This window comes from Oncorhynchus kisutch, linkage group LG5 (assembly GCF_002021735.2).
Source record: "Oncorhynchus kisutch isolate 150728-3 linkage group LG5, Okis_V2, whole genome shotgun sequence".
NCBI classification, from domain to species: Eukaryota; Metazoa; Chordata; class Actinopteri; order Salmoniformes; family Salmonidae; genus Oncorhynchus; species Oncorhynchus kisutch.
The window spans coordinates 30646054-30665855 of record NC_034178.2 but is presented as its reverse complement, the minus strand read 5'-3'; the positions used below and the strand labels follow the sequence as shown (position 1 = coordinate 30665855).

General features: G+C 45.6%; 1 protein-coding gene across 3 annotated transcripts in view; it reads left to right on the top strand.

Moving 5' to 3' along the window:
• Positions 1–2116: 2116 nt before the first annotated feature.
• cacna2d2a (calcium channel, voltage-dependent, alpha 2/delta subunit 2a) overlaps positions 2117–19802 on the top strand; it is a 254816-nt gene continuing 237130 nt past the window's right edge. For 2 of the 3 annotated variants that reach the window (XM_031824824.1, XM_020482984.2), the window contains exons 1-2: positions 2118–2548; positions 7115–7196. In XM_031824824.1, the coding sequence (XP_031680684.1) occupies positions 2433–2548; positions 7115–7196 (198 nt within the window). In that variant the 5' untranslated portion in view covers positions 2118–2432. Of the gene's footprint in view, positions 2549–7114; positions 7197–19802 lie in introns of all 3 variants that reach the window. The other variant, XM_031824825.1, reaches the window with a different exon arrangement.

Genomic DNA, 19802 nt, shown 5'->3' with positions numbered 1-19802 from the left:
ATGGGTGCACCTCAGCCACGCTCAAGGTCCTAAACGATATCATAACCGATAAGAGACAATACTGTGCAGCTGTATTCATCAACCTGGCAAAGGCTTTCGACTCTGTCAAACACCATATTCTTATCGGAAGACTCAACGGCCTTGGTTTCTCAAATGACTGCCTCACCTGGTTCACCAACTACTTCTCAGACAGAGTTCAGTGTGTCAAATCAGAGGGCCTGTTGTCCCGACCTCTGGCAGTCTCTATGGGGGATCCACAGGGTTCAGTTCTCGGGCCGACTCTTTTCTCTGTATACATCAATGATGTTGCTCTTGCTGCTGGTGATTCTCTGATCCATCTCTATGCAGATGACACCATTCTGTATACTTCTGGCCCTTCTTTGGACACTGTGTTAACTAACCTCCAGACGTGCTTCAATGTCAAACAACTCTCCTTCCGTGGCCTCCAACTGCTCTTAAATGCAAGTCAAACTAAATGCATGCTCTTCAACCGATCGCTGCCCGCACCTCCCCGCCCATCCAGCATCACTACTCAGGACGGTTCTGACTTAGAATATGTGGACAACTACAAATACCTAGGTGTCTGGTTGGATTGTAAACTCTCCTTCCAGACACATCTCCAATCCAAAATTAAATCTAGAATCAGCTTCCTATTTCGCAACAAACATCCTTCACTCATGCTGCAAAACATACCCTAGTAAATCTGACTATCCTACCAATCCTTGACTTCGACGATGTCATTTACAAAATAGCCTCCAACACTATACTCAGCAAATTTGATGCAGTCTAACACAGTGCCATCCGTTTTTTCACCAAAGCCCCATATACTACCCACCACTGCGACCTGTATGTTCTCGTTGGCTGGCCCTCACTTCATATTCGTCGCCAAACCCACTGGCTACAGGTCATCTATATGTCTTTGCTAGGTAACACCCCGCCTTATCTCAGCTCACTGGTCAGGATAGCAGCACCCAGACCTAGCACGCGCTCCAGCAGGTATATTTCACTGGTCACCCCCAAAGCCAATTCCTCCTTTGGCTGCCTTTCCTTCCAGTTCTCTGCTGCCAATGACTGGAACGAATTGCAAAAATCACTGAAGCTGGAAACTCATATCTCCCTCTCTAACTTTAAGCACCAGTTGTCAGAGCAGCTCACAGATCACTGCACCTGTACATAGCCCATCTGTAAATAGCCCATCCAACTACCTCTTCCCCATACTGTTATTTATTTTTTCTCCTTTGCACCCCAGTATCCCAACTTGCACATTCATCTTCTGTACATCTATCACTCCAGTGTTTAATTGCTAAATTGTAATTATTTCGCCACTATGGTCTATTTCTTGCCTTACCTCCCTTATCCTACCCCATTTGCACAGACTGTATTTAGACTTTTCTATTGTGTTATTGACTGTATGTTTGTTTATTCCATGTGTAACTCTGTGTTGTTGTTTGTGTCGCACTGCTTTGCTTTATCTTGGCCAGGTCGCAGTTGTAAATGAGAACGTGTTCTCAACTAGCCTACCTGGTTAAATAAAGGTGAAAAAAAAAACGTCAACTGTAGATAGAACAGACAGACAGGCAGACAGATCAACAGGTTGACAGACAGACAGACAGACAGACAGACAGACAGACAGACAGACAGACAGACAGACAGACAGACAGACAGACAGACAGACAGACAGACAGACAGAGCTGGCCTGGTAATAGGATGTGGAGCACCTGGATATGTCTGTTTCTATGGCCTTGTATTTTTACTGGGTCAGTAATCATGCAGCAGTATAATGTTGTGTTAAATATGTTAGGACACAAGGGAACACTGCAGTAACAGTGCTTTAGAGTTTGAGAACCAGGGAATAAATACTTGGGGTTGTTGAGGGTGCTTGTACAGTCTCCAATGACTCCTGTCCTTCACCACAACTATTACTAAAGACTTTGACTCCAACAAAGACAAGAACATTTCTCAAGTTAATGTATTACCCGTCTAGAGCCATGCCTGTTATTACCAACATAAAGCCTTGGTTCCTTTGTGCTCATAATCCTGCATGGGGAACAGGACAGAGAGCCTGACGCGCGCCCCCGTCTGTCGTGTTGGAATATTGGCGCGAATGTGTCGTCTTGTGTTCACGCCGTCGGTTTGTTACATTGGAGAGCGAGTGAGCGGAGCAAATGTGCAAGGCAGGGAGAGGGAGGAGTGCGCAAATAGCCACAGCAGCAGCAGCGGTGGCAGCAGCGTCAATGCATCTGTGAGTCTTCGAATCCGCTGTCTTGACCTGCCAATCCTCTGTACGTTTCCGATTGAGATTTCACAGCGCGAGTTCTCGCTATCAACCGACACACTTTCCGGAGCTCAGCGTTTATTCTTAGTTCGGCTGTAAGAGATTATTCTCACTGCCCCATTCTATTTATCCCAGTTTCTTGAATATTTTATGGAAAATGGCGATCTGCGCTCAGTCCTACGGTATTTTATGTATGTTCTCAATCCAAACTGTCCTCATCATTAGCGTCTCTTCGCCGGCAACGGGGAGCCTCCGCTTCCCCCAGCACTACACGTAAGTAGCCTACATTTAGGGAGATGGAAACGGGGTTACTGCTGAGATCTCAGAACTGGGACAGTTTGCCCAAACCGTGCGGTTTACTAAAAGATGCGATAGTCGCGTGATGCTAACGGGCTCTCTGATGTTGAAACAGAAACGCAGTTTCCGTCTCTGAATCATGCGTGAGCTACGTTACAGATATATCCGCGTGCACGAATGTTATTGTAGCAATGACAATTTAGCCATAGTCTAATCTACTGCTTCTGCCCTTCCAAATACGGTAGATAATGGGATGTTGTTTGCATGGATAGGTGCATGGGTTACTACTGGCAAGGCACAGGTGCTCGCCATAATAGCATGGGAGTTCAATTATTGATTATGGCTTGATTAGATAACATTTCTGCTCAATACAAATCACCTAGTATTTTATTTTCTTCTGTGTTCATAACGGATAGTCAAACATGCTACAATGTTGACAAAAGCACTCAGAAGGTGCATAGGTGATGGCGGAGCTACTTCGATCTAACCAAGTCACAATGCTAATCCTTTAAAAAAACTAAATCAAAGTAGCCTAACTATCAAGCTGATAGTACTGATTTTATTGCCATGCTACCGTTAAAAAAAGAAGATTTAGTCATTTTAAAGCAGCAAAATTCCATGCCCCTCCGTAACGGAGGTAGCCTATAACCGGAGGGAAAGTGCCCGCGAGGATGTCCAAATCTTGCACTCCGGTTACGCCATGGCACTGCACGCGCATTTCACCAGGTGGGTGTGAAGGACAACGAACTCTTCGAGTTTTACGCATATATAGGCCTATATCTCTCTCCTCGACCCTAATAGCTTGAAAACGTACGACCTGAATATTACAAAAATAAGTGTAGGTATATGTCCTATTAATTAGAATGGGTTTGACAGTTAGACTAGTCATTCAATTGTGTAAATAAAACATTTCTTAATTGACAGTATTGTATTGTAGGCAGCAATAGGCTATGTCGGAACCAGATTAGGCACAACGATATACATAAGGAAATCTGGCCCCAGCCGCATAGGCCTATATCTTATTAATAAGTATTATAGGGCCCGTAATACCCAACGCTATTTGAAATGTTATTGTGACATTTATTGCATTAACCTATATATTGTTTTTTCATTTTGTGGTTCAATCAATGTGTAGCCTAAAACATGCTTGGAACTTTTTCTGCATCTCTTGTGTCAGTAAGGGTTGTCCGTTTCTGGAGCCTTACTGTTGCCTCAGCGATACCCCCCCCCCGCCCCGCCCACCCCCAAACAAGCAACAGGATTGTGTATCTGAGCTGATGCTCCGATTCCGACCCCTCCCCCCTCTCTCTCTCTAATTTGAGATCTGTTGAATACATCATTATTTGATATTAACATATATAATGTGTGCTATCTAATCACTGAATTGGATATCAATATCTTATATAGGCCTAATCATGTAGGGTATTAGAATTAGATACGGTTGAATTTGGGAACTTTCCTCCCCGGAAAGCATTTATTCTGCTCCTCTAATTCAGTACTCTATAATTCCACATATATTTCCTCCCCTTCCAATGCATCGTATGTAAAATAAGAAAACAATGCTTTGCGCTCTGGCTACACAATTACGCGCAGGAGGACGTCATTTTAATAGACCAATAAAAACATGTATAATTCACTAGCTCATGCTTTAGGCTACACCGCTCTTAGTTGGACATTAGTAGCCTATGACATATTAGGCTACTAACTGTGTATATGGGCAATTGTTATCTGGCGAGCCCTCCTTTTGGAGCTGCGAGCTGTATAGTGGACTGTTGCAGGATTTATGACGGCGATTCTCACAGAGACAACTGTGTGTCAAGATTTTCTCGAATAAGTGTTTTAGGCCATCCCGCCCAAATACATTGAAACATTTACTAATCATTATTGTCTTGTATGAATAGGCTAATAAGGCATGTGTAATAATATTTGTAAGACGCGACAGCCTAATTTCGGAACTCTACGCATAGGCTACATTTAATTTCTAGACCGAGTCGAACCATATTTACATTTTATAGGGCCGCTAGTTGTTTGGATAAGAAACCAAGTAATTTTTTTCGAGACTATTAAGACTGTCAAGGTCAATCACAATTCGCTGCAGTTCTTACACAGACGTGGCAGGTAACTGGGGGGGGGGGGGGGGGATGATGTAAACTGGAACTAAAGTAGTGCTAATGAACAGAGTCCTTGAGGTGAATATAATGAACAACACCGAAGAGAAATGTACAATGTGACATTGGATTAAGTCAATCCAGAGAAAAGTGTGACACCCCGATGGATGGGTGTTGTCGCTGTGTGTGTGTGTGTGTGTGTGTGTGTGTGTGTGTGTGTGCTGAACATCAGGTTATTGGCCAATTACAGTAGGCCTACTGTCCATTTGATGAAAAACAATAACATAATGTTGAAACAAACTCTTTATCATTGGAGGTCGACTGGACTTTACACAATCATCTCGGGGTAAATTATGGACACTTTATCTTGCAATATTGTGCATAAAATTATATGCAATTTCCACTAACACTTACTTTCATAAACGTATGAAAATAGTCCGAATATGGATGATTTTTCAATGTTTCACTTCCATAGGGTTGAGAATAAACTCGTTTCATTTTGGCCTGAGACAGTCTTGGATGGCAGACCCAATGAATGTCTCAAACTCGCTGAACGACATTTGATGGAATTGTACACCTACCTTTGGACCTATTCATGCACATATTATGTAACCTAATGAATTATCCTAGTCTCATACAAATAGTGATATTTTAAAATACACTTTTGGATTTAATACTAACAATACCGTAAGTTATTTTTAGTTGGCCACTACATTGATTTTGATTACTGCATTGTTGGGTTAAGAGCTGGCAAGAAAATCATTTCGCTGTACTTCTGCATGTGATATTAAAAAAGTTCAACTTTGAACTAAGACCCAAATGAAGGTCGACATTGGCTTAGCGTAAACATGAGATCAATCAGCCTTAGCCTGAGATTCAGTAGGTCAGTCCAGCAATATTTACCGTGTAAAATGATAGTTCACCCCCAATGTTGTGTTTGTGTGTGTGTGTTTTAACGCACTATGCATATCTATACAACTTGGTTGTGTCTGTCAATGTGCAAGTGTATGTGTGTGTGTGTGTGTGTACTTGCATTTGTGTATAGGTGACTGTACACGAGTGAAGTTGTGTAAGGAGTGTGTCTAGCTTGGGGACAAGAGGTATTGTCACTAGCTGTTAGCATCACTACATTCCGCTCCAGTGTGGTCTCACTTTAAGCCTGCGTTCACTTCATTGCCAGGTGACCTTTTCATAGTCGGCGAGCTTTCTCCAGCAAACCTGCCTCGTGCCATCATTTTAGAGGCAAGCCTCTTTTCCTCTCTTATTCTCTATACCCCCCTCATAAACACAGTCAAGACACATTATTCTATGTGGCTAACATTTGAACAAATGCTTTCTCTACACTCACAGATGCCTACATCTTATCTGATTCCTGTCAGGGGTCCTGGTCACAGATATGATGTACTGTTAACTATACTCAGTGGTTCCAGGTCTCTCTGTCACTTCTTGGCAGACTGGTATTGGTTCATAGATCTGTCTTTTCTTTCAAAATAATCTGACATTTAACGCTGACATTTATTTTTTTTGCGGTATTATTAAGAGACAAATGGTTGTGCTGGTGATGTGAGTGTCTGGTGTGTCTGGAAGGAACGGCTGCGTGGCTCAGAGTCGGCTGCTACCGTCTTGTCAAAACACAACCACAAAAACAAGGACAGAAGAAAGGGTACAGTTTCATGTTTGTAGAATTTTTTGGGGTTGACTTTACCTTAACATTTGTACATGACTTAGTTATTATTGCTATTATTATTATTATTACTATTCATTACTATTATTTTCCCACGTATGTTAGTATAATTATTTCTTATTTCTATCTGAGTGATGCCTGGGTGGGTAGGGACTCCACTCTTAAGTTGGTAACTCTTGCTGATCGAACAGCAGCTTGTGAACATCTTGATCCATTAAGTCATTTGCAGCCTTGGTGGGAGATATAAACTGATGAGCTCCAGGCGTTTGATCTCTTAATTCCAGACTTGGCTCCATCCACTGAGAGCGCCTCCTGCTTATTGTGCACTTCTGTCAGAAGTGAAGCTTTTTTATTACAGCCCTGCTGCTGATCGAGGCCCAGCCAAAAGAACACACGCTCACGCTCCGTCCAACCAGAACCCCAGGGATGAGTGGCGGCTGGACGGGATGTTGATGAATAAAACTGACATTAGGAGATTGAAAAAAAGACAGTGTGTCTATAGAAGGAAGGAGGGGAGTGAGTGACGGATGGAACGGAAAGACAGATAGATACAGGCAGACAGACAACACATACACACCGACCCCACACACAAACATACACACATCACATGCAGTTATATACATCACTTGAGGGAAGGAAAATGACTTTAACAAGGGAAGGGAACTGACTTTCTTAAGCCCTCCCCAACTCATAACGTTTGTGATACGCTTGTATGTTAAAGTTACATCTGTGTGTCTTTGTTCCCATCAGAATGATGCATTGGGCAGGCCGTATTGAGAAGGAGCTGGAGAAGACTCTGCAACTGGTCACTGGAGCCCAGCAGATGAAAGGGGTAAGTACTGGGAACTAAACATAATACCTGATCCCATGCACGACTGCAGTTAAACTGTCTGTCTTCTCTCTCTCTCTCTCCCTGTCTCTCTCTTCCCCTCTCTCTCTCTCTCTCTCTCTCTCTCTCTCTCTCTCTGAAGCTAGGCTTACTATCATATTGTTTGTGTGCCAAATGGAAGCGTAACACCAGCAGTGTGTCTATGTACTCTAGAGACTCCACGCATCTGGGCTCCTGCTTCTGTTCCTCTGTCATTGTGTGCGTGACACGAGAGCAGCAGATGGTTTGGCCGTGTTAGATTGACAGAGTTTCGTCATGTTTCTACACAGAGGCAGTGTGCATGTTCACTGGGCTTCCAGGTCTGGAAACGGGCCTGGATCTAATGCTTCATTATTGCTGAGTGGCTGACTGTGATGATTCAGCCAGCCACAATAGCGTCTACGGCTGCGGTGATGGTAATCGTTGCCATGGTGAGGGGGATGGCCGTGGTGTTAATATGGTAGTGTAATTGACGATAGCGAGTGTAGGCGACATTTGGTGACAGTTGCTAGTTGTGGTTAAAGGGTATAGGACAGTGTTTGGGCGGGCGGAGCAGTGATGATGGTTGTTGCCATGGCTGCGGTTAGCATGGGGATGTGTTGGTTGCTCTGACAATAGAATTATTTGCGTTGTCTTCCAGAATAACACAGCATCACTATTTGGACTGTCGCTATTTACTCACTGAAATACAGGCTTAGGCGTTCCTAGTTTGTGTCAATAGTTATTGAATAGGAATGTGTGTGGATTTGCATAAGCAAGTACAGCACGTCAATTAAAAGTGTATTCAATTGTGTTTGCACTGTCAGAAAGATTGACATTGAGCGAATGCTGTGGGAATAGTTAGTTCATCTAATAGTCTGTTCTGGTGTATACTAGTAAGTGGGTTGGGCTGAGTGTGTGTGAGTATGATGGTTGAAAGGTGCGTTTGTGAGTATGTTAGCATAGTGCGTTTGTGAGTATGTTAGCATAGTGCGTTTGTGAGTATGTTAGCATAATGCGTTTGTGAGTATGTTAGCATAGTGTGTTTGTGAGTATGTTAGAATAGTGTGTGAGTATGTTAGCATAGTGTGTTTGTGAGTATGTTAGCATAGTGCGTTTGTGAGTATGTTAGCATAGTGAGTATGTTAGCATAGTGCGTTTGTGAGTATGTTAGCATAGTGTGTTTGTGAGTATGTTAGCATAGTGCGTTTGTGAGTATGTTAGCATAGTGCGTTTGTGTAGGCTAGGTTGTCCTGAGTGTGTGTGTGTGTGTGGGTTAGCCTAAAGGCTCCACTCTGTCTATTGACATGCATGCATGTACAAGGGCGTGCATTTTTGTCCAGAATCGTCGTTGCGTTCCACCGAGAGAGGAAGTCCGCCTTGTGTAGTGTAAATCCACTAGGGCTTGGGGAGCCAGAGTAGCTTACCAAGCAAGAGGGTCCGAGGCACTCTGACTGTAGCTAGCGACGCCATTTGAACGTCCGGATGTGGTGTTATATGCCTTTTTTGTTTACAAATATAGCTAGCTAGCTACATGTCTGGCTAGTCTGGTGTTTTAAGCTGTACGGCACTACTTCATAGACACAGAAGCAGAAGCAAGCATGTCTCTCTATGAGTTGTGAATTCGAGAGCTTGAAGAGCAAGAGGTTGAACTGCTCTTACTACTCAGGAGGAGAAGAAGAAAAGAACGACTGAGAAAAGGGCAAGTTCGTCCACTGAACACGACAAGAGGGGACGACGGAGAAGATATGTCTCTTGTCCAACCTATGCGAAGCCTTGACGAGGAAATCCATTTTCACTACTTTCGGATGTCAGTTTGCCAGATTTGACGACTTGCTTCAGCCGCACATAAATCGCACGAGAGAACTCACAGCATTCGGTGCGAGTGGCAGCACACAGCAAAGTATCGCTGCTAGTTATAAGCTAGGAATCTCAACAGTTTGTGCCATCATCACGGAAGTGTGCCAGGCTATCTGGCATGTCCTGAAGGAGGATTTTGTGGCTTATTCCTCCATGGCAAAATGGGAAGAAATTGCCAGAGAGTTTGAGGATAGTTGGAATTGTCTGTGTTGTGCAGGAACTGTCAACGGAAAACATATTCGGATCTAGTTCCGGCAAACTCGGGGAGCAAGTACTACAACAAAAGGGCTTTTTCTCAATGGTCCTGATGGCAGTCTGCGATGCAAGGTACCTCTTCACCATGATCGACGTGGGCACATTTGGTCGGGAGGGAGATGCAGGAATCCCAACTCATTGCAGGCCAGCTGCCAGTAACAAGGCCAGAGTGCTTTCCGCGGACCCAAACACCGAGCCCATATGTCTTCGAGGGAGACGAGGGATTTCCTCTGAGGGTAAACCTGACATGACCAGATCCAGGTAAGATACGCTAAATAGATGTGACTATACCTATGATGTGAAAATGATACCAATATAGATGTTGTAATTATACTGAACAAAAAATATAGATGTAACCTGTAAAATGCTTTTAAAATTATTTACCACAAATTTGTTTACATCCCTGTTAGTGAGCATTTATCATTTGCCAAGATAATTCAACCACCTGACAGGTGTGGCATATCAAGAAGCTGATTAAACAGCATGATCATTACACAGGTGCACCTTGTGCTGGGGACAATCGAAGGCCTCTCGAAAATGTGCAGTTTTGTCACACAACACAATGCCACAGATGTCTCAAGGGAGCGTACAATTGGCATGCTGACTTCAGGAATGTCCACCAGAGCTGTTGCCAAATAATTGAATGTTAATTTAGCTAACATAAGCCTCCTCCAACGTAATTTTAGAGAATTTGGTAGTACGTCCAACCGGCCTCACAATTGCAGACCACGTGTAACCACGCCAGCCCATTATCTCCACATCCGGCTTCTTCACCTGGGGGATCGTCTGAAACCAGCCACCTGGACAGCTGATGAAACTGAGGAGTATTTCTATCTGTAATAAGCCCTTTTGTGGGGCCTGGCTCCCCAGTGGGTGGGCCTGGTTCCCCAGTGGGTGGGCCTGGCTCCCCAGTGGGTGGGCCTGGCTCCCCAGTGGGTGGGCCTGGCTCCCCAGTGGGTGGGCCTGGCTCCCCAGTGGGTGGGCCTGGCTCCCCAGTGGGTGGGCCTATGCCCTCCCAGGCCCACCCATGGCTGTGCCCCTGCCCAATTATGTGAGATCCATAGATTAGGGCCTAATGAATTTATTTAAATTGACTGATTTCCTTATATGAACTGTAACTCAGTAAAATCGTTGAAATTGTTGCGTTTATATTTTGTTCAGTATATATGCCTTACATAAAAGTCATTGGCATCCCAGTAAGAGGATGAGGGCCTATGTCCAAAGCATATGCTACACAGTTGTTACAATACACATTTGAAAGCCGTCATGTTCTTGTTCAATACTAATGGAAAATCCTTATTTCCTTTAAAGGTTCTTCTGACCTTGGTGACACCAAGAAGGTCGACAACTACCTCCACTCAAAAGCCAGAAGAATTTCAGAGGACTGCTTTGGGATCCGAGCTACAAGATGAAGGATCCTGGGACGGGCCCTTGAAGTTGTCCCGGAGAAAGCTGAGACCATTGTGAAGGCCTGTGTGGCCCTCCGCAAAGACCTTTGCACCACCGACACTTCAGACACTGACTACACAGAGTCATCAACACGGTACATCCACCCCACATTTGTTGACCACTCCACACCCACTGTGGAACCGGCGTCTAGGAGAGTGGAGACAGGTGGTACAAAGGACACCAGCTTCCTGGACCCAAGGAACATGTCGGCAGACAGGGCAACCAGAGTTGCTCTAGACGTGCGCAACAACCTCAAGGACTACTTCCTCACACCAGCTGGACAAGTGTCTTTTCAGAATGCTGCTATCGCGCCCTCCAATACAAGTTAACATGTTGTGTGGTTTGGAAAACGGGCGCACATACACTACATGACAAAAAGTATGTGAACACCTGCTTGTCAAAACAGGGACAGGGGAGATGATGAACCAACGGGAGATGATGAACCAAGGGGAGATGATGAACCAAGGGGAGATGATGAACCAAGGGGAGATGATGAACCAAGGGGCGGTGAACCACCTGTAGATGGGCCGTCGGGGCTCAGCTCTGTCTCTGGGCTGTCCAAAACACCACCCCCCTCCAACACCTACAAGCAGATGGCGAATACATTAGAATTCAAGCAAATCTGAAAACATCTCCACGGGCTCCTTTGAGTTAAAACACTTACTCAAATTAACTGATTTCATAAACATCTCAATCTAATTACTCCTTTTACTCCTTAGTGTCTGGATTGGCATTAACGCCTTGATCACACTCATTGAGCAAAATGGTGCAAAATGGTGCAAAATGGTACGCAGCATCATCTGGATATGTTTGCATACATGTATTCAGCACACAGAAAGCACTGCAACTGCCTCTGCAGCGCAATGCTGCAAGGCAAACGCAGCGTTTCATTGGAAACGAATGTACTTGTGGTGTCCTGAAATGCAATGACGCTGTCGGTGTGAACGAGGCGTAAGTAGTGTGTGCATTCGCGGTCGTGAGTTGGTGTGAAAGAACATTTATCACGGCCCCAAACAGGAGTCGTCACAGGGTGTGTTAAATGGCCCAGCGTGCCTAGAAAAGCCATTTTCTAAATGGATGCCTCTCTCTATACGTGTGTCTGATAGAAATCTTCCCAGGGCTATGCTGGCTGGTAACAAGATTGTCTCCCTTCGCGCTCCCTTCCTCTTCATGCGCAGTTTATTTTCAGAGTAAAAAAAATTAAATAAAAAGTCAGCAAATGATTATTTTGTTTGTCTTACGCTGAGCGAGTGAAGGGAGGAAGTTCAATTTAATGTGGTGTATTCTGTTCCTCTTGGTTGAGATTTTGATGCACGAGAGATTGTGGGTATTTAGCGAGAGAGAACGGGTAGAGGGGATGTGCTTGCTGAGAGAGAGAAGGAGCAGGGGAGATATTGGCGGTTTTGAAAGAAAAGGCGGAGGTTTAGAAAGACTGATGAATGAGAGAGAGGGTGGTTGTTGTTACAACAGGAGGGTGTTTGTGTGCGGGGATGGATGGACCATTTGACGGATGGTCCAGATGGAATTGGTAATGTATGATTTGGGAGTGAGAAGAGAGAGAGACAGAGAACATCCAATGAGGAAGGATGGATCTATCCTGTTTCTTTTCCTCATTATAATCCTCATTGCTGTGTTTGTGATCTGTTCTGAGAGAGGCTGCTGTGCTGTGGTGGACACTGGCATTCCTTTCACATCCTCAAAGCCTAGTCAGACCTGTTTGATAAGCATACAGTAGGATTACACCCACACACTGTCATCAGGGGCTGGAGTACAGTAACTCTAGAGTTTATTGGAAACGCACGCACACACACACACAGACACACACAGACACACACACACACACACACACACACACACACACACACACACACACACACACACACACACACACACACACACACACACACACACACACACACACACACACACACACACACACACACACACACAGAGGTATGGCCATTTGTTCACCCCCTCTTCTAGAGAGCCTCTTAAATGCTAAAGCATTGTAACATATGTTGGGCTCTTAATTCATTTCAATGAGAAGGGCCTAATCAGCGTGAATAATTCAGCCTCATACACTTGAAGGCTTCTTAACCCCAAGCACTGGCACGGTACCAATACTATACCACATACTGTACTGTGCCTCTCTACCGCCCTCCCTTTTCTTCTCCCCTCTCTCCATCCTTCATTCTTGACATACTGTCTCTCTACCTCTCTCTCCTCCTCTCTCCGTTCCTCTGTCCTCCTCCCTCCTCCTCTCTTCCCCATGGTTAGGGAATGAAGCCTGGGAGTGGCAGAATGGGCTGATCCCAAAGTTCTCTCCTCCTGGTCTGTGTCTGTGAGGCTGCAAGACTGAGCTCCAGTATCAGGCCCAGGGGAATGTGTGTGGGAAAACCACGATTAGCGAGAACTCCAATTAAAACACTTTAGATTCACAGATTCTTTGACCAAAAAGAGCTGGACACAAATACATAGCAGATACATTGAATGAGGGTATATTTCCTCTCTCTCACACATGCTCTGTGTGAGTGTGTGTGGTCAGTGGTGCTGGATCAGTCAGTTCTGAGACCCCATGCTGTGCTCCAGGTTTATCTGGGCCTAACACAGACTTCATTGCCTCTAGTCAAGCCAGTTTGTATGTGTGTGTCTGTGTTCCTGCCATTTCTGGGTTTGTCTGTGAAGGACGATTGTGCTGCGAATTTCTTCAGTTTAATTGTTATGTTAACGGCATTGTGAATGGTGATTGCCAACTTCAATTGTGCTTTTGCCTCCCCAAAGCATTTGCTTCCATGCCTGAAACAGCAGCCGGTTCTGTAGGTGGAGGCTCAAGTCGACCCCCCATAAATAGAGATATCTATAAAGTGCTGGAGGATTACTCACTATCGCTGACTCCAGCACTTTCCAATAATCTGTCTCAAATGCCCAATGCCATACGAGACACCATCCCATCCACTCACGTTAATAGCCCCCTCCCCTCTTTCTAAAGCTGACCTTAGCTGAAGTCACGGACACACACTCACGCACAAACACAGTGCTGTGCTGTTTCATCAGCGTGCCTTGGTGATGATGTAACTGCTGCTCAATGTAATTGGTTCCTTGATTTAATAGCTCTTACTCCTGAAGACAATTTACAGGAAAAGCTGAGTCTTTCTCCCCACCATGAGCAATTACCGTTAAAGGAAGGAGAGAGAGAGAGAGATCTCCCCCCCCCCCCTCCGCCTCACAACACAACAGCAGCTCATTCATTATCTGGCCTTTAGAAACAGCAGGGGCTATTTTTGCTTAACGTTTTGTCACTCTCCCTCCCTCCTTTCCTCTCTCTCTCTCTCTCTCTCTCTCTCTCTCCCTCTCTTTAGCTCTCTTACTTCTCTCTCTTTCTCTCTCTCCAACTCTTTATCTCTCTCTCCCTCTCTTTATCTCTCTCTCTCCCTCTCTTTCTCTCTCTCTCTCTGTGTTTCTCTCTCTCTCCCTCTCTATCTCTCTCTCTCTCTCTCTCTCTTTATCTCTCTCTCCCTCTCTTTATCTCTCCCTCTCTCTCAAATCAAATCAAATGTTATGGGGGTGTAGCGAAAGGCTTACGTTCCTAGCTCCAACAGTGCAGCAATATTTAACAATACAAAACAATAAACGCAAAACACAAACAGTCCCCACAGAGCCCCAGGATAGCAACACAATTAGACCAAACCAAATGGACCATTTCAGGTTGTCAATGATGTGCACGCTGAGGAACTTGAATCTTTCAACCCTCTACTACTGAACTACTGTGGCCCCATCGATGAGGGGGGCTCCCTCTGCTGTTTCCTGAAGTCCACCATCATTAGCTCCTTCGTTTTGTTGACGTTGAGGGGGAGGTTATTTTGCTGGTACCACTCTGCCAGGGCCCATACCTCCTCCCTGTAGGCCGTCTCATTGTTGTTGGTAATCAGGCCTACTACTGTTGTCGTCTGCAAACTTGACGATTGAGTTTGAGTGGCCACGCAGTCATGGCTGTGGGGCCCCCGTGTTGAGGATCAGCGTAGCGGAGGTGTTGTTGCCTACCTTCACCAGCTGGGGTCGGCCAGTCAGGAAGTCAAGGACACAGTTGCACAGGGTGGGGTTCAGACCCAGGGCCTCGAGCTTAGTGATGAGCTTAGAGGGCACTATGGTGTTGAAGGCTGAGCTGTAGTCGATGAACACCATTCTTACATAGGGTTTCCTCTTGTCCAGATAGGGCAGTGTGCAGTTGTTACGTGCCTTCTAAGAGGAGGGAGGTGCAGGAGTCAGGAGCAGGAGAGCAAGGAAGTCCCAGTAGCACAATCGTTTATTAGACGTCCCAACTCAACAAGCAACAGTTAGGGGAACACGCCCAAACGAAGTCCCCCACACACACAGGGAAATAAACGCAACACACAGAGGAGAAACCTCCACTCCTAATTACAGTCCAAAACGGTACAACAACTGTGAGAAAAAAACCTGTGGCGCAAACACACACCCCTAACAGAGCAAACACGCACCCCTAACAGAGCAAACACGCACCCCTAACAGAGCAAAAACGCACCCCTAACAGAGCAAACACGCACCCCTAACAGAGCAAACACGCACCCCTAACAGAGCAAACACGCACCCCTAACAGAGCAAACACACACCCCTAACATAGCAAACACGCACCCCTAACATAGCCAACACGCACCCCTAACATAGCAAACACGCACCTCTAACAGAGCAAACACGCACCCCTAACAGAGCAAACACGCACCCCTAACATAGCAAACACGCACCCCTAACAGAGCAAACACGCACCCCTAACATAGCAAACACGCACCCCTAACATAGCAAACATGCACCCCTAACATAGCAAACACGCACCCCTAACATAGCAAACACGCACCCCTAACAGAGCAAACACGCACCCCTAACATAGCAAACACGCACCCCTAACATAGCAAACACGCACCCCTAACAGAGCAAACACGCACCCCTAACATAGCAAACACGCACCCCTAACAGAGCAAACACGCACCCCTAACAGAGCAAACACGCACCCCTAACAGAGCAAACACGCACCCCTAACATAGCAAACACGCACCCCTAACATAGCAAACACGCACCCCTAACAGAGCAAATACGCATCCCTAATAGAGCAAACACGCACCCCTAACATAGCAAACACGCACCCCTAACATAGCAAACACGCACCCCTAACAGAGCAAACACGCATCCCTAACAGAGCAAACACGCATCCCTAACAGAGCAAACACGCACCCCTAACATAGCAAACACGCACCCCTAACAGAGCAAACACGCACCCCTAACATAGCAAACACGCACCCCTAACAGAGCAAACACGCACCCCTAACATAGCAAACACGCACCCCTAACATAGCAAACACGCACCCCTAACATAGCAAACACGCACCCCTAACATAGCAAACACGCACCCCTAACAGAGCAAACACGCACCCCTAACATAGCAAACACGCACCCCTAACATAGCAAACACGCACCCCTAACAGAGCAAACACGCACCCCTAACATAGCAAACACGCACCCCTAACAGAGCAAACACGCACCCCTAACAGAGCAAACACGCACCCCTAACAGAGCAAACACGCACCCCTAACATAGCAAACACGCACCCCTAACATAGCAAACACGCACCCCTAACAGAGCAAATACGCATCCCTAATAGAGCAAACACGCACCCCTAACATAGCAAACACGCACCCCTAACATAGCAAACACGCACCCCTAACAGAGCAAACACGCATCCCTAACAGAGCAAACACGCATCCCTAACAGAGCAAACACGCACCCCTAACATAGCAAACACGCACCCCTAACAGAGCAAACACGCACCCCTAACAGAGCAAACACGCACCCCTAACAGAGCAAACACGCACCCCTAACATAGCAAACACGCACCCCTAACATAGCAAACACGCACCCCTAACAGAGCAAATACGCATCCCTAACAGAGCAAACACGCGCCCCTAACAGAGCAAACAGCAAACGATCTCGCACAAAGAATAGCAGGCAGCGGAGGTTAATAAAAATGAACTAATAGGACACAGGTGTAAAGTAAAAACAGACAGACACAAACGAAAAGGAAAAATGGATCCGTGGCAGCTAGTAGGCCGGCGACGACGACCGCCGAGCACCGCCCGAACAGGGAGAGGAGCCACAGTCGGTGGAAGTCGTGGCAGCAGTGCAATAGCAATTGCGTTATCCATGGATCTGTTGGGGAGGTATGGAAATTCGAGTGGGTCTAGGGTGTCAGGTAAGGTGGAGGTAATATGATCCTTTATTAGCCTCTCGAAGCACTTCATGATGATAGAAGTGAATGCCACAGGGCATTTAGTTCAGTTACCTTCACTTTCTTGGGTATAGGAACAATGGTGGACATCTTGATGCAGGTGGGGACAACAGACTGGGATAAAACACTCCAGCCAGCTGGTCTGCACATGCTCTGAGGACGCGTCTAGGGATGCTTTCTGGACCGGCAGCCCTGCAAGGGTTAACACACTTAAAGATGCACTATGTAGAAATCGCTTCACCATTTCCTGGTTGCTAAAATTCTAATAGTTCACCTAATTTCAGTTTATGTGACAAAACAAGCAAGTATAGTCGAGAGTTGTTATACCGTCTGATTTTGTTGTTGTTGCCATTACCCAAGATATTGTACTTTCAGATGTTTGAAGCTGGTGTACAAAACCCGAAGTAAAATACGCAAAAACAAAGATTAAAAATGGCAAGCATAGAAAGAGCGTGCATAGAACAGATCTACCGCTTTTTAGACTTGCTATCCAGGTCTATAACTCACATTTCTATGTGAATTTGGTCCAGTCGCCCAAAAAGTTACATATTGCAGTTTTAAGTGTCTTTCACTCTCTCTCTCTCTCTCTCTCTCTCTCTCTCTCTCTCTCTCTCTCTCTCTCTCTCTCTCTCTCTCTCTCTCTCTCAGTAATGTGTCATTCCTTAGTTCCTCCCTGCAGTAATGTGTCATTCCTTAGTACCTCCCTACAGTAATGTGTCATTCCTTAGCACCTCCCTGCAGTAATGTGTCATTCCTTAGTACCCCCCTACAGTAATGTGTCATTCCTTAGTACCCTCTTACAGTAATGTGTCATTCCTTAGTACCTCCCTACAGTAATGTGTCATTCCTTAGGACCCTCTTACAGTAATGTGTCATTGCTTAGTACCTCCCTGCAGTAATGTGTCATTCCTTAGTACCTCCCTACAGTAATGTGTCATTCCTTAGCACCTCCCTACAGTAATGTGTCATTCCTTAGTACCTCCCTGCAGTAATGTGTCATTCCTTAGTACCTCCCTACAGTAATATGTCATTCCTTAGCACCTCCCTACAGTAATGTGTCATTCCTTAGTACCCCCCTACAGTAATGTGTCATTCCTTAGTACCCTCTTACAGTAATGTGTCATTCCTTAGTACCTCCCTACAGTAATGTGTCATTCCTTAGTACCCTCTTACAGTAATGTGTCATTGCTTAGTACCTCCCTGCAGTATTGTGTCATTCCTTAGCACCTCCCTACAGTAATGTGTCATTGCTTAGTACCTCCCTGCAGTATTGTGTCATTCCTTAGCACCTCCCTACAGTAATGTGTCATTCCTTAGTACCTCCCTGCAGTAATGTGTCATTCCTTAGCACCTCCCTACAGTAATATGTCATTCCTTAGCACCTCCCTACAGTAATGTGTCATTCCTTAGCACCTCCCTACAGTAATGTGTCATTCCTTAGTACCTCCCTACAGTAATGGGTCACCATGATTGCAGCTCAGGGTCGGGTCAGTTCAGTGGATGGTGTACACAGAGTATGCTGTTTGTACAGAATGTGGCATTACAGAGAGATGCGGTGTGTGTGTGTGTGTTTGTCTGTGTGTGTCTGTGTCTATGTTCTAACGAAATTCTAGCATTCCTTTATATTCAAGTCCAAAAAAAACACTATTATTAAATGTAACTACATACCGAACAGATTGTCCCCCTCACAGAGGCTCATCAAAGAACAAGATGGCTGGGACGGGAGTGCTGGCATTGGCCTGCCTGTCTGGGAGATGGTAAACAGCATTACTCTCAGGCACATTCACAGATGACAGAAGAACAGAAGGGAACACAGACACACGTTTATTGTATTTACCAGATTTCACTGGCTTTCTGACAATGGCTTGATTCCTAGGGTACCTGTTTTGAAGGCTCAGCACTTTTTTGTCTGGTTTTATAGGAGTGAAATTGTATATTTCCAGACTGCATACAATAGATCCTGGTCAATCTTCCTTATTACCACACTCAAAAACAAAAGTGTCTTGGCATTTGTGCATTAAATACATTTGAATTGGACCTGCTCCCCCCCCCCCCCCCCCCCCCCCCCCCCTTCATTCCACGAGTTATGATGAGTTATGATGTTATTCGGCATTTGGAGCCCACAGCTGTGGGTCCAGCAGCTCATCTCTAACACGTCCGTGTATTTCTCAGTAGAGCCTTGTTCTCATCGCTGAGTTAAGCCAGCTGACGGAGATCAATCGAGGGAGATTTGAGGATAGCGCTCACCACGTGGTACTGTATGCTGCCAACATGGGGTGTTATGTCATTTCTGGACACATAATAAACATCATACATCATTTGTTGCTCTGCTTGATTCCAGCATCGCGGATTGCCATATAAAGCTTTACCGAACGTTAGGGCAGGATGTTCCTCCTTTAAATCATGACCGGCGAGCCTCGTTTAGCATCGCGCAGAGCTGCGCGTGTCCTAATCTATGAAGCTCACTAACTAATGGTACTTTGTGGGGGCAAATATGTGTGGCTAATGGCTGCTGGATAAATGCTAGGCGAACTGTGCACATATGTATCCCGCTTCTTCTGGTTTCTCTGGGGGAGAAAGACCCAGGGTGCATTCTGATGAAGGAAGACAATATAGTAGAATATGTTCCGAATGGGATTAGAATGCTGTTAAAAGCCCACTGTTTGTCAGGAGTGGGGGCTTTTTGCCTACGCTGCACATCTCTTCTCCCCTTCACCTCTTCTGGAACCAAA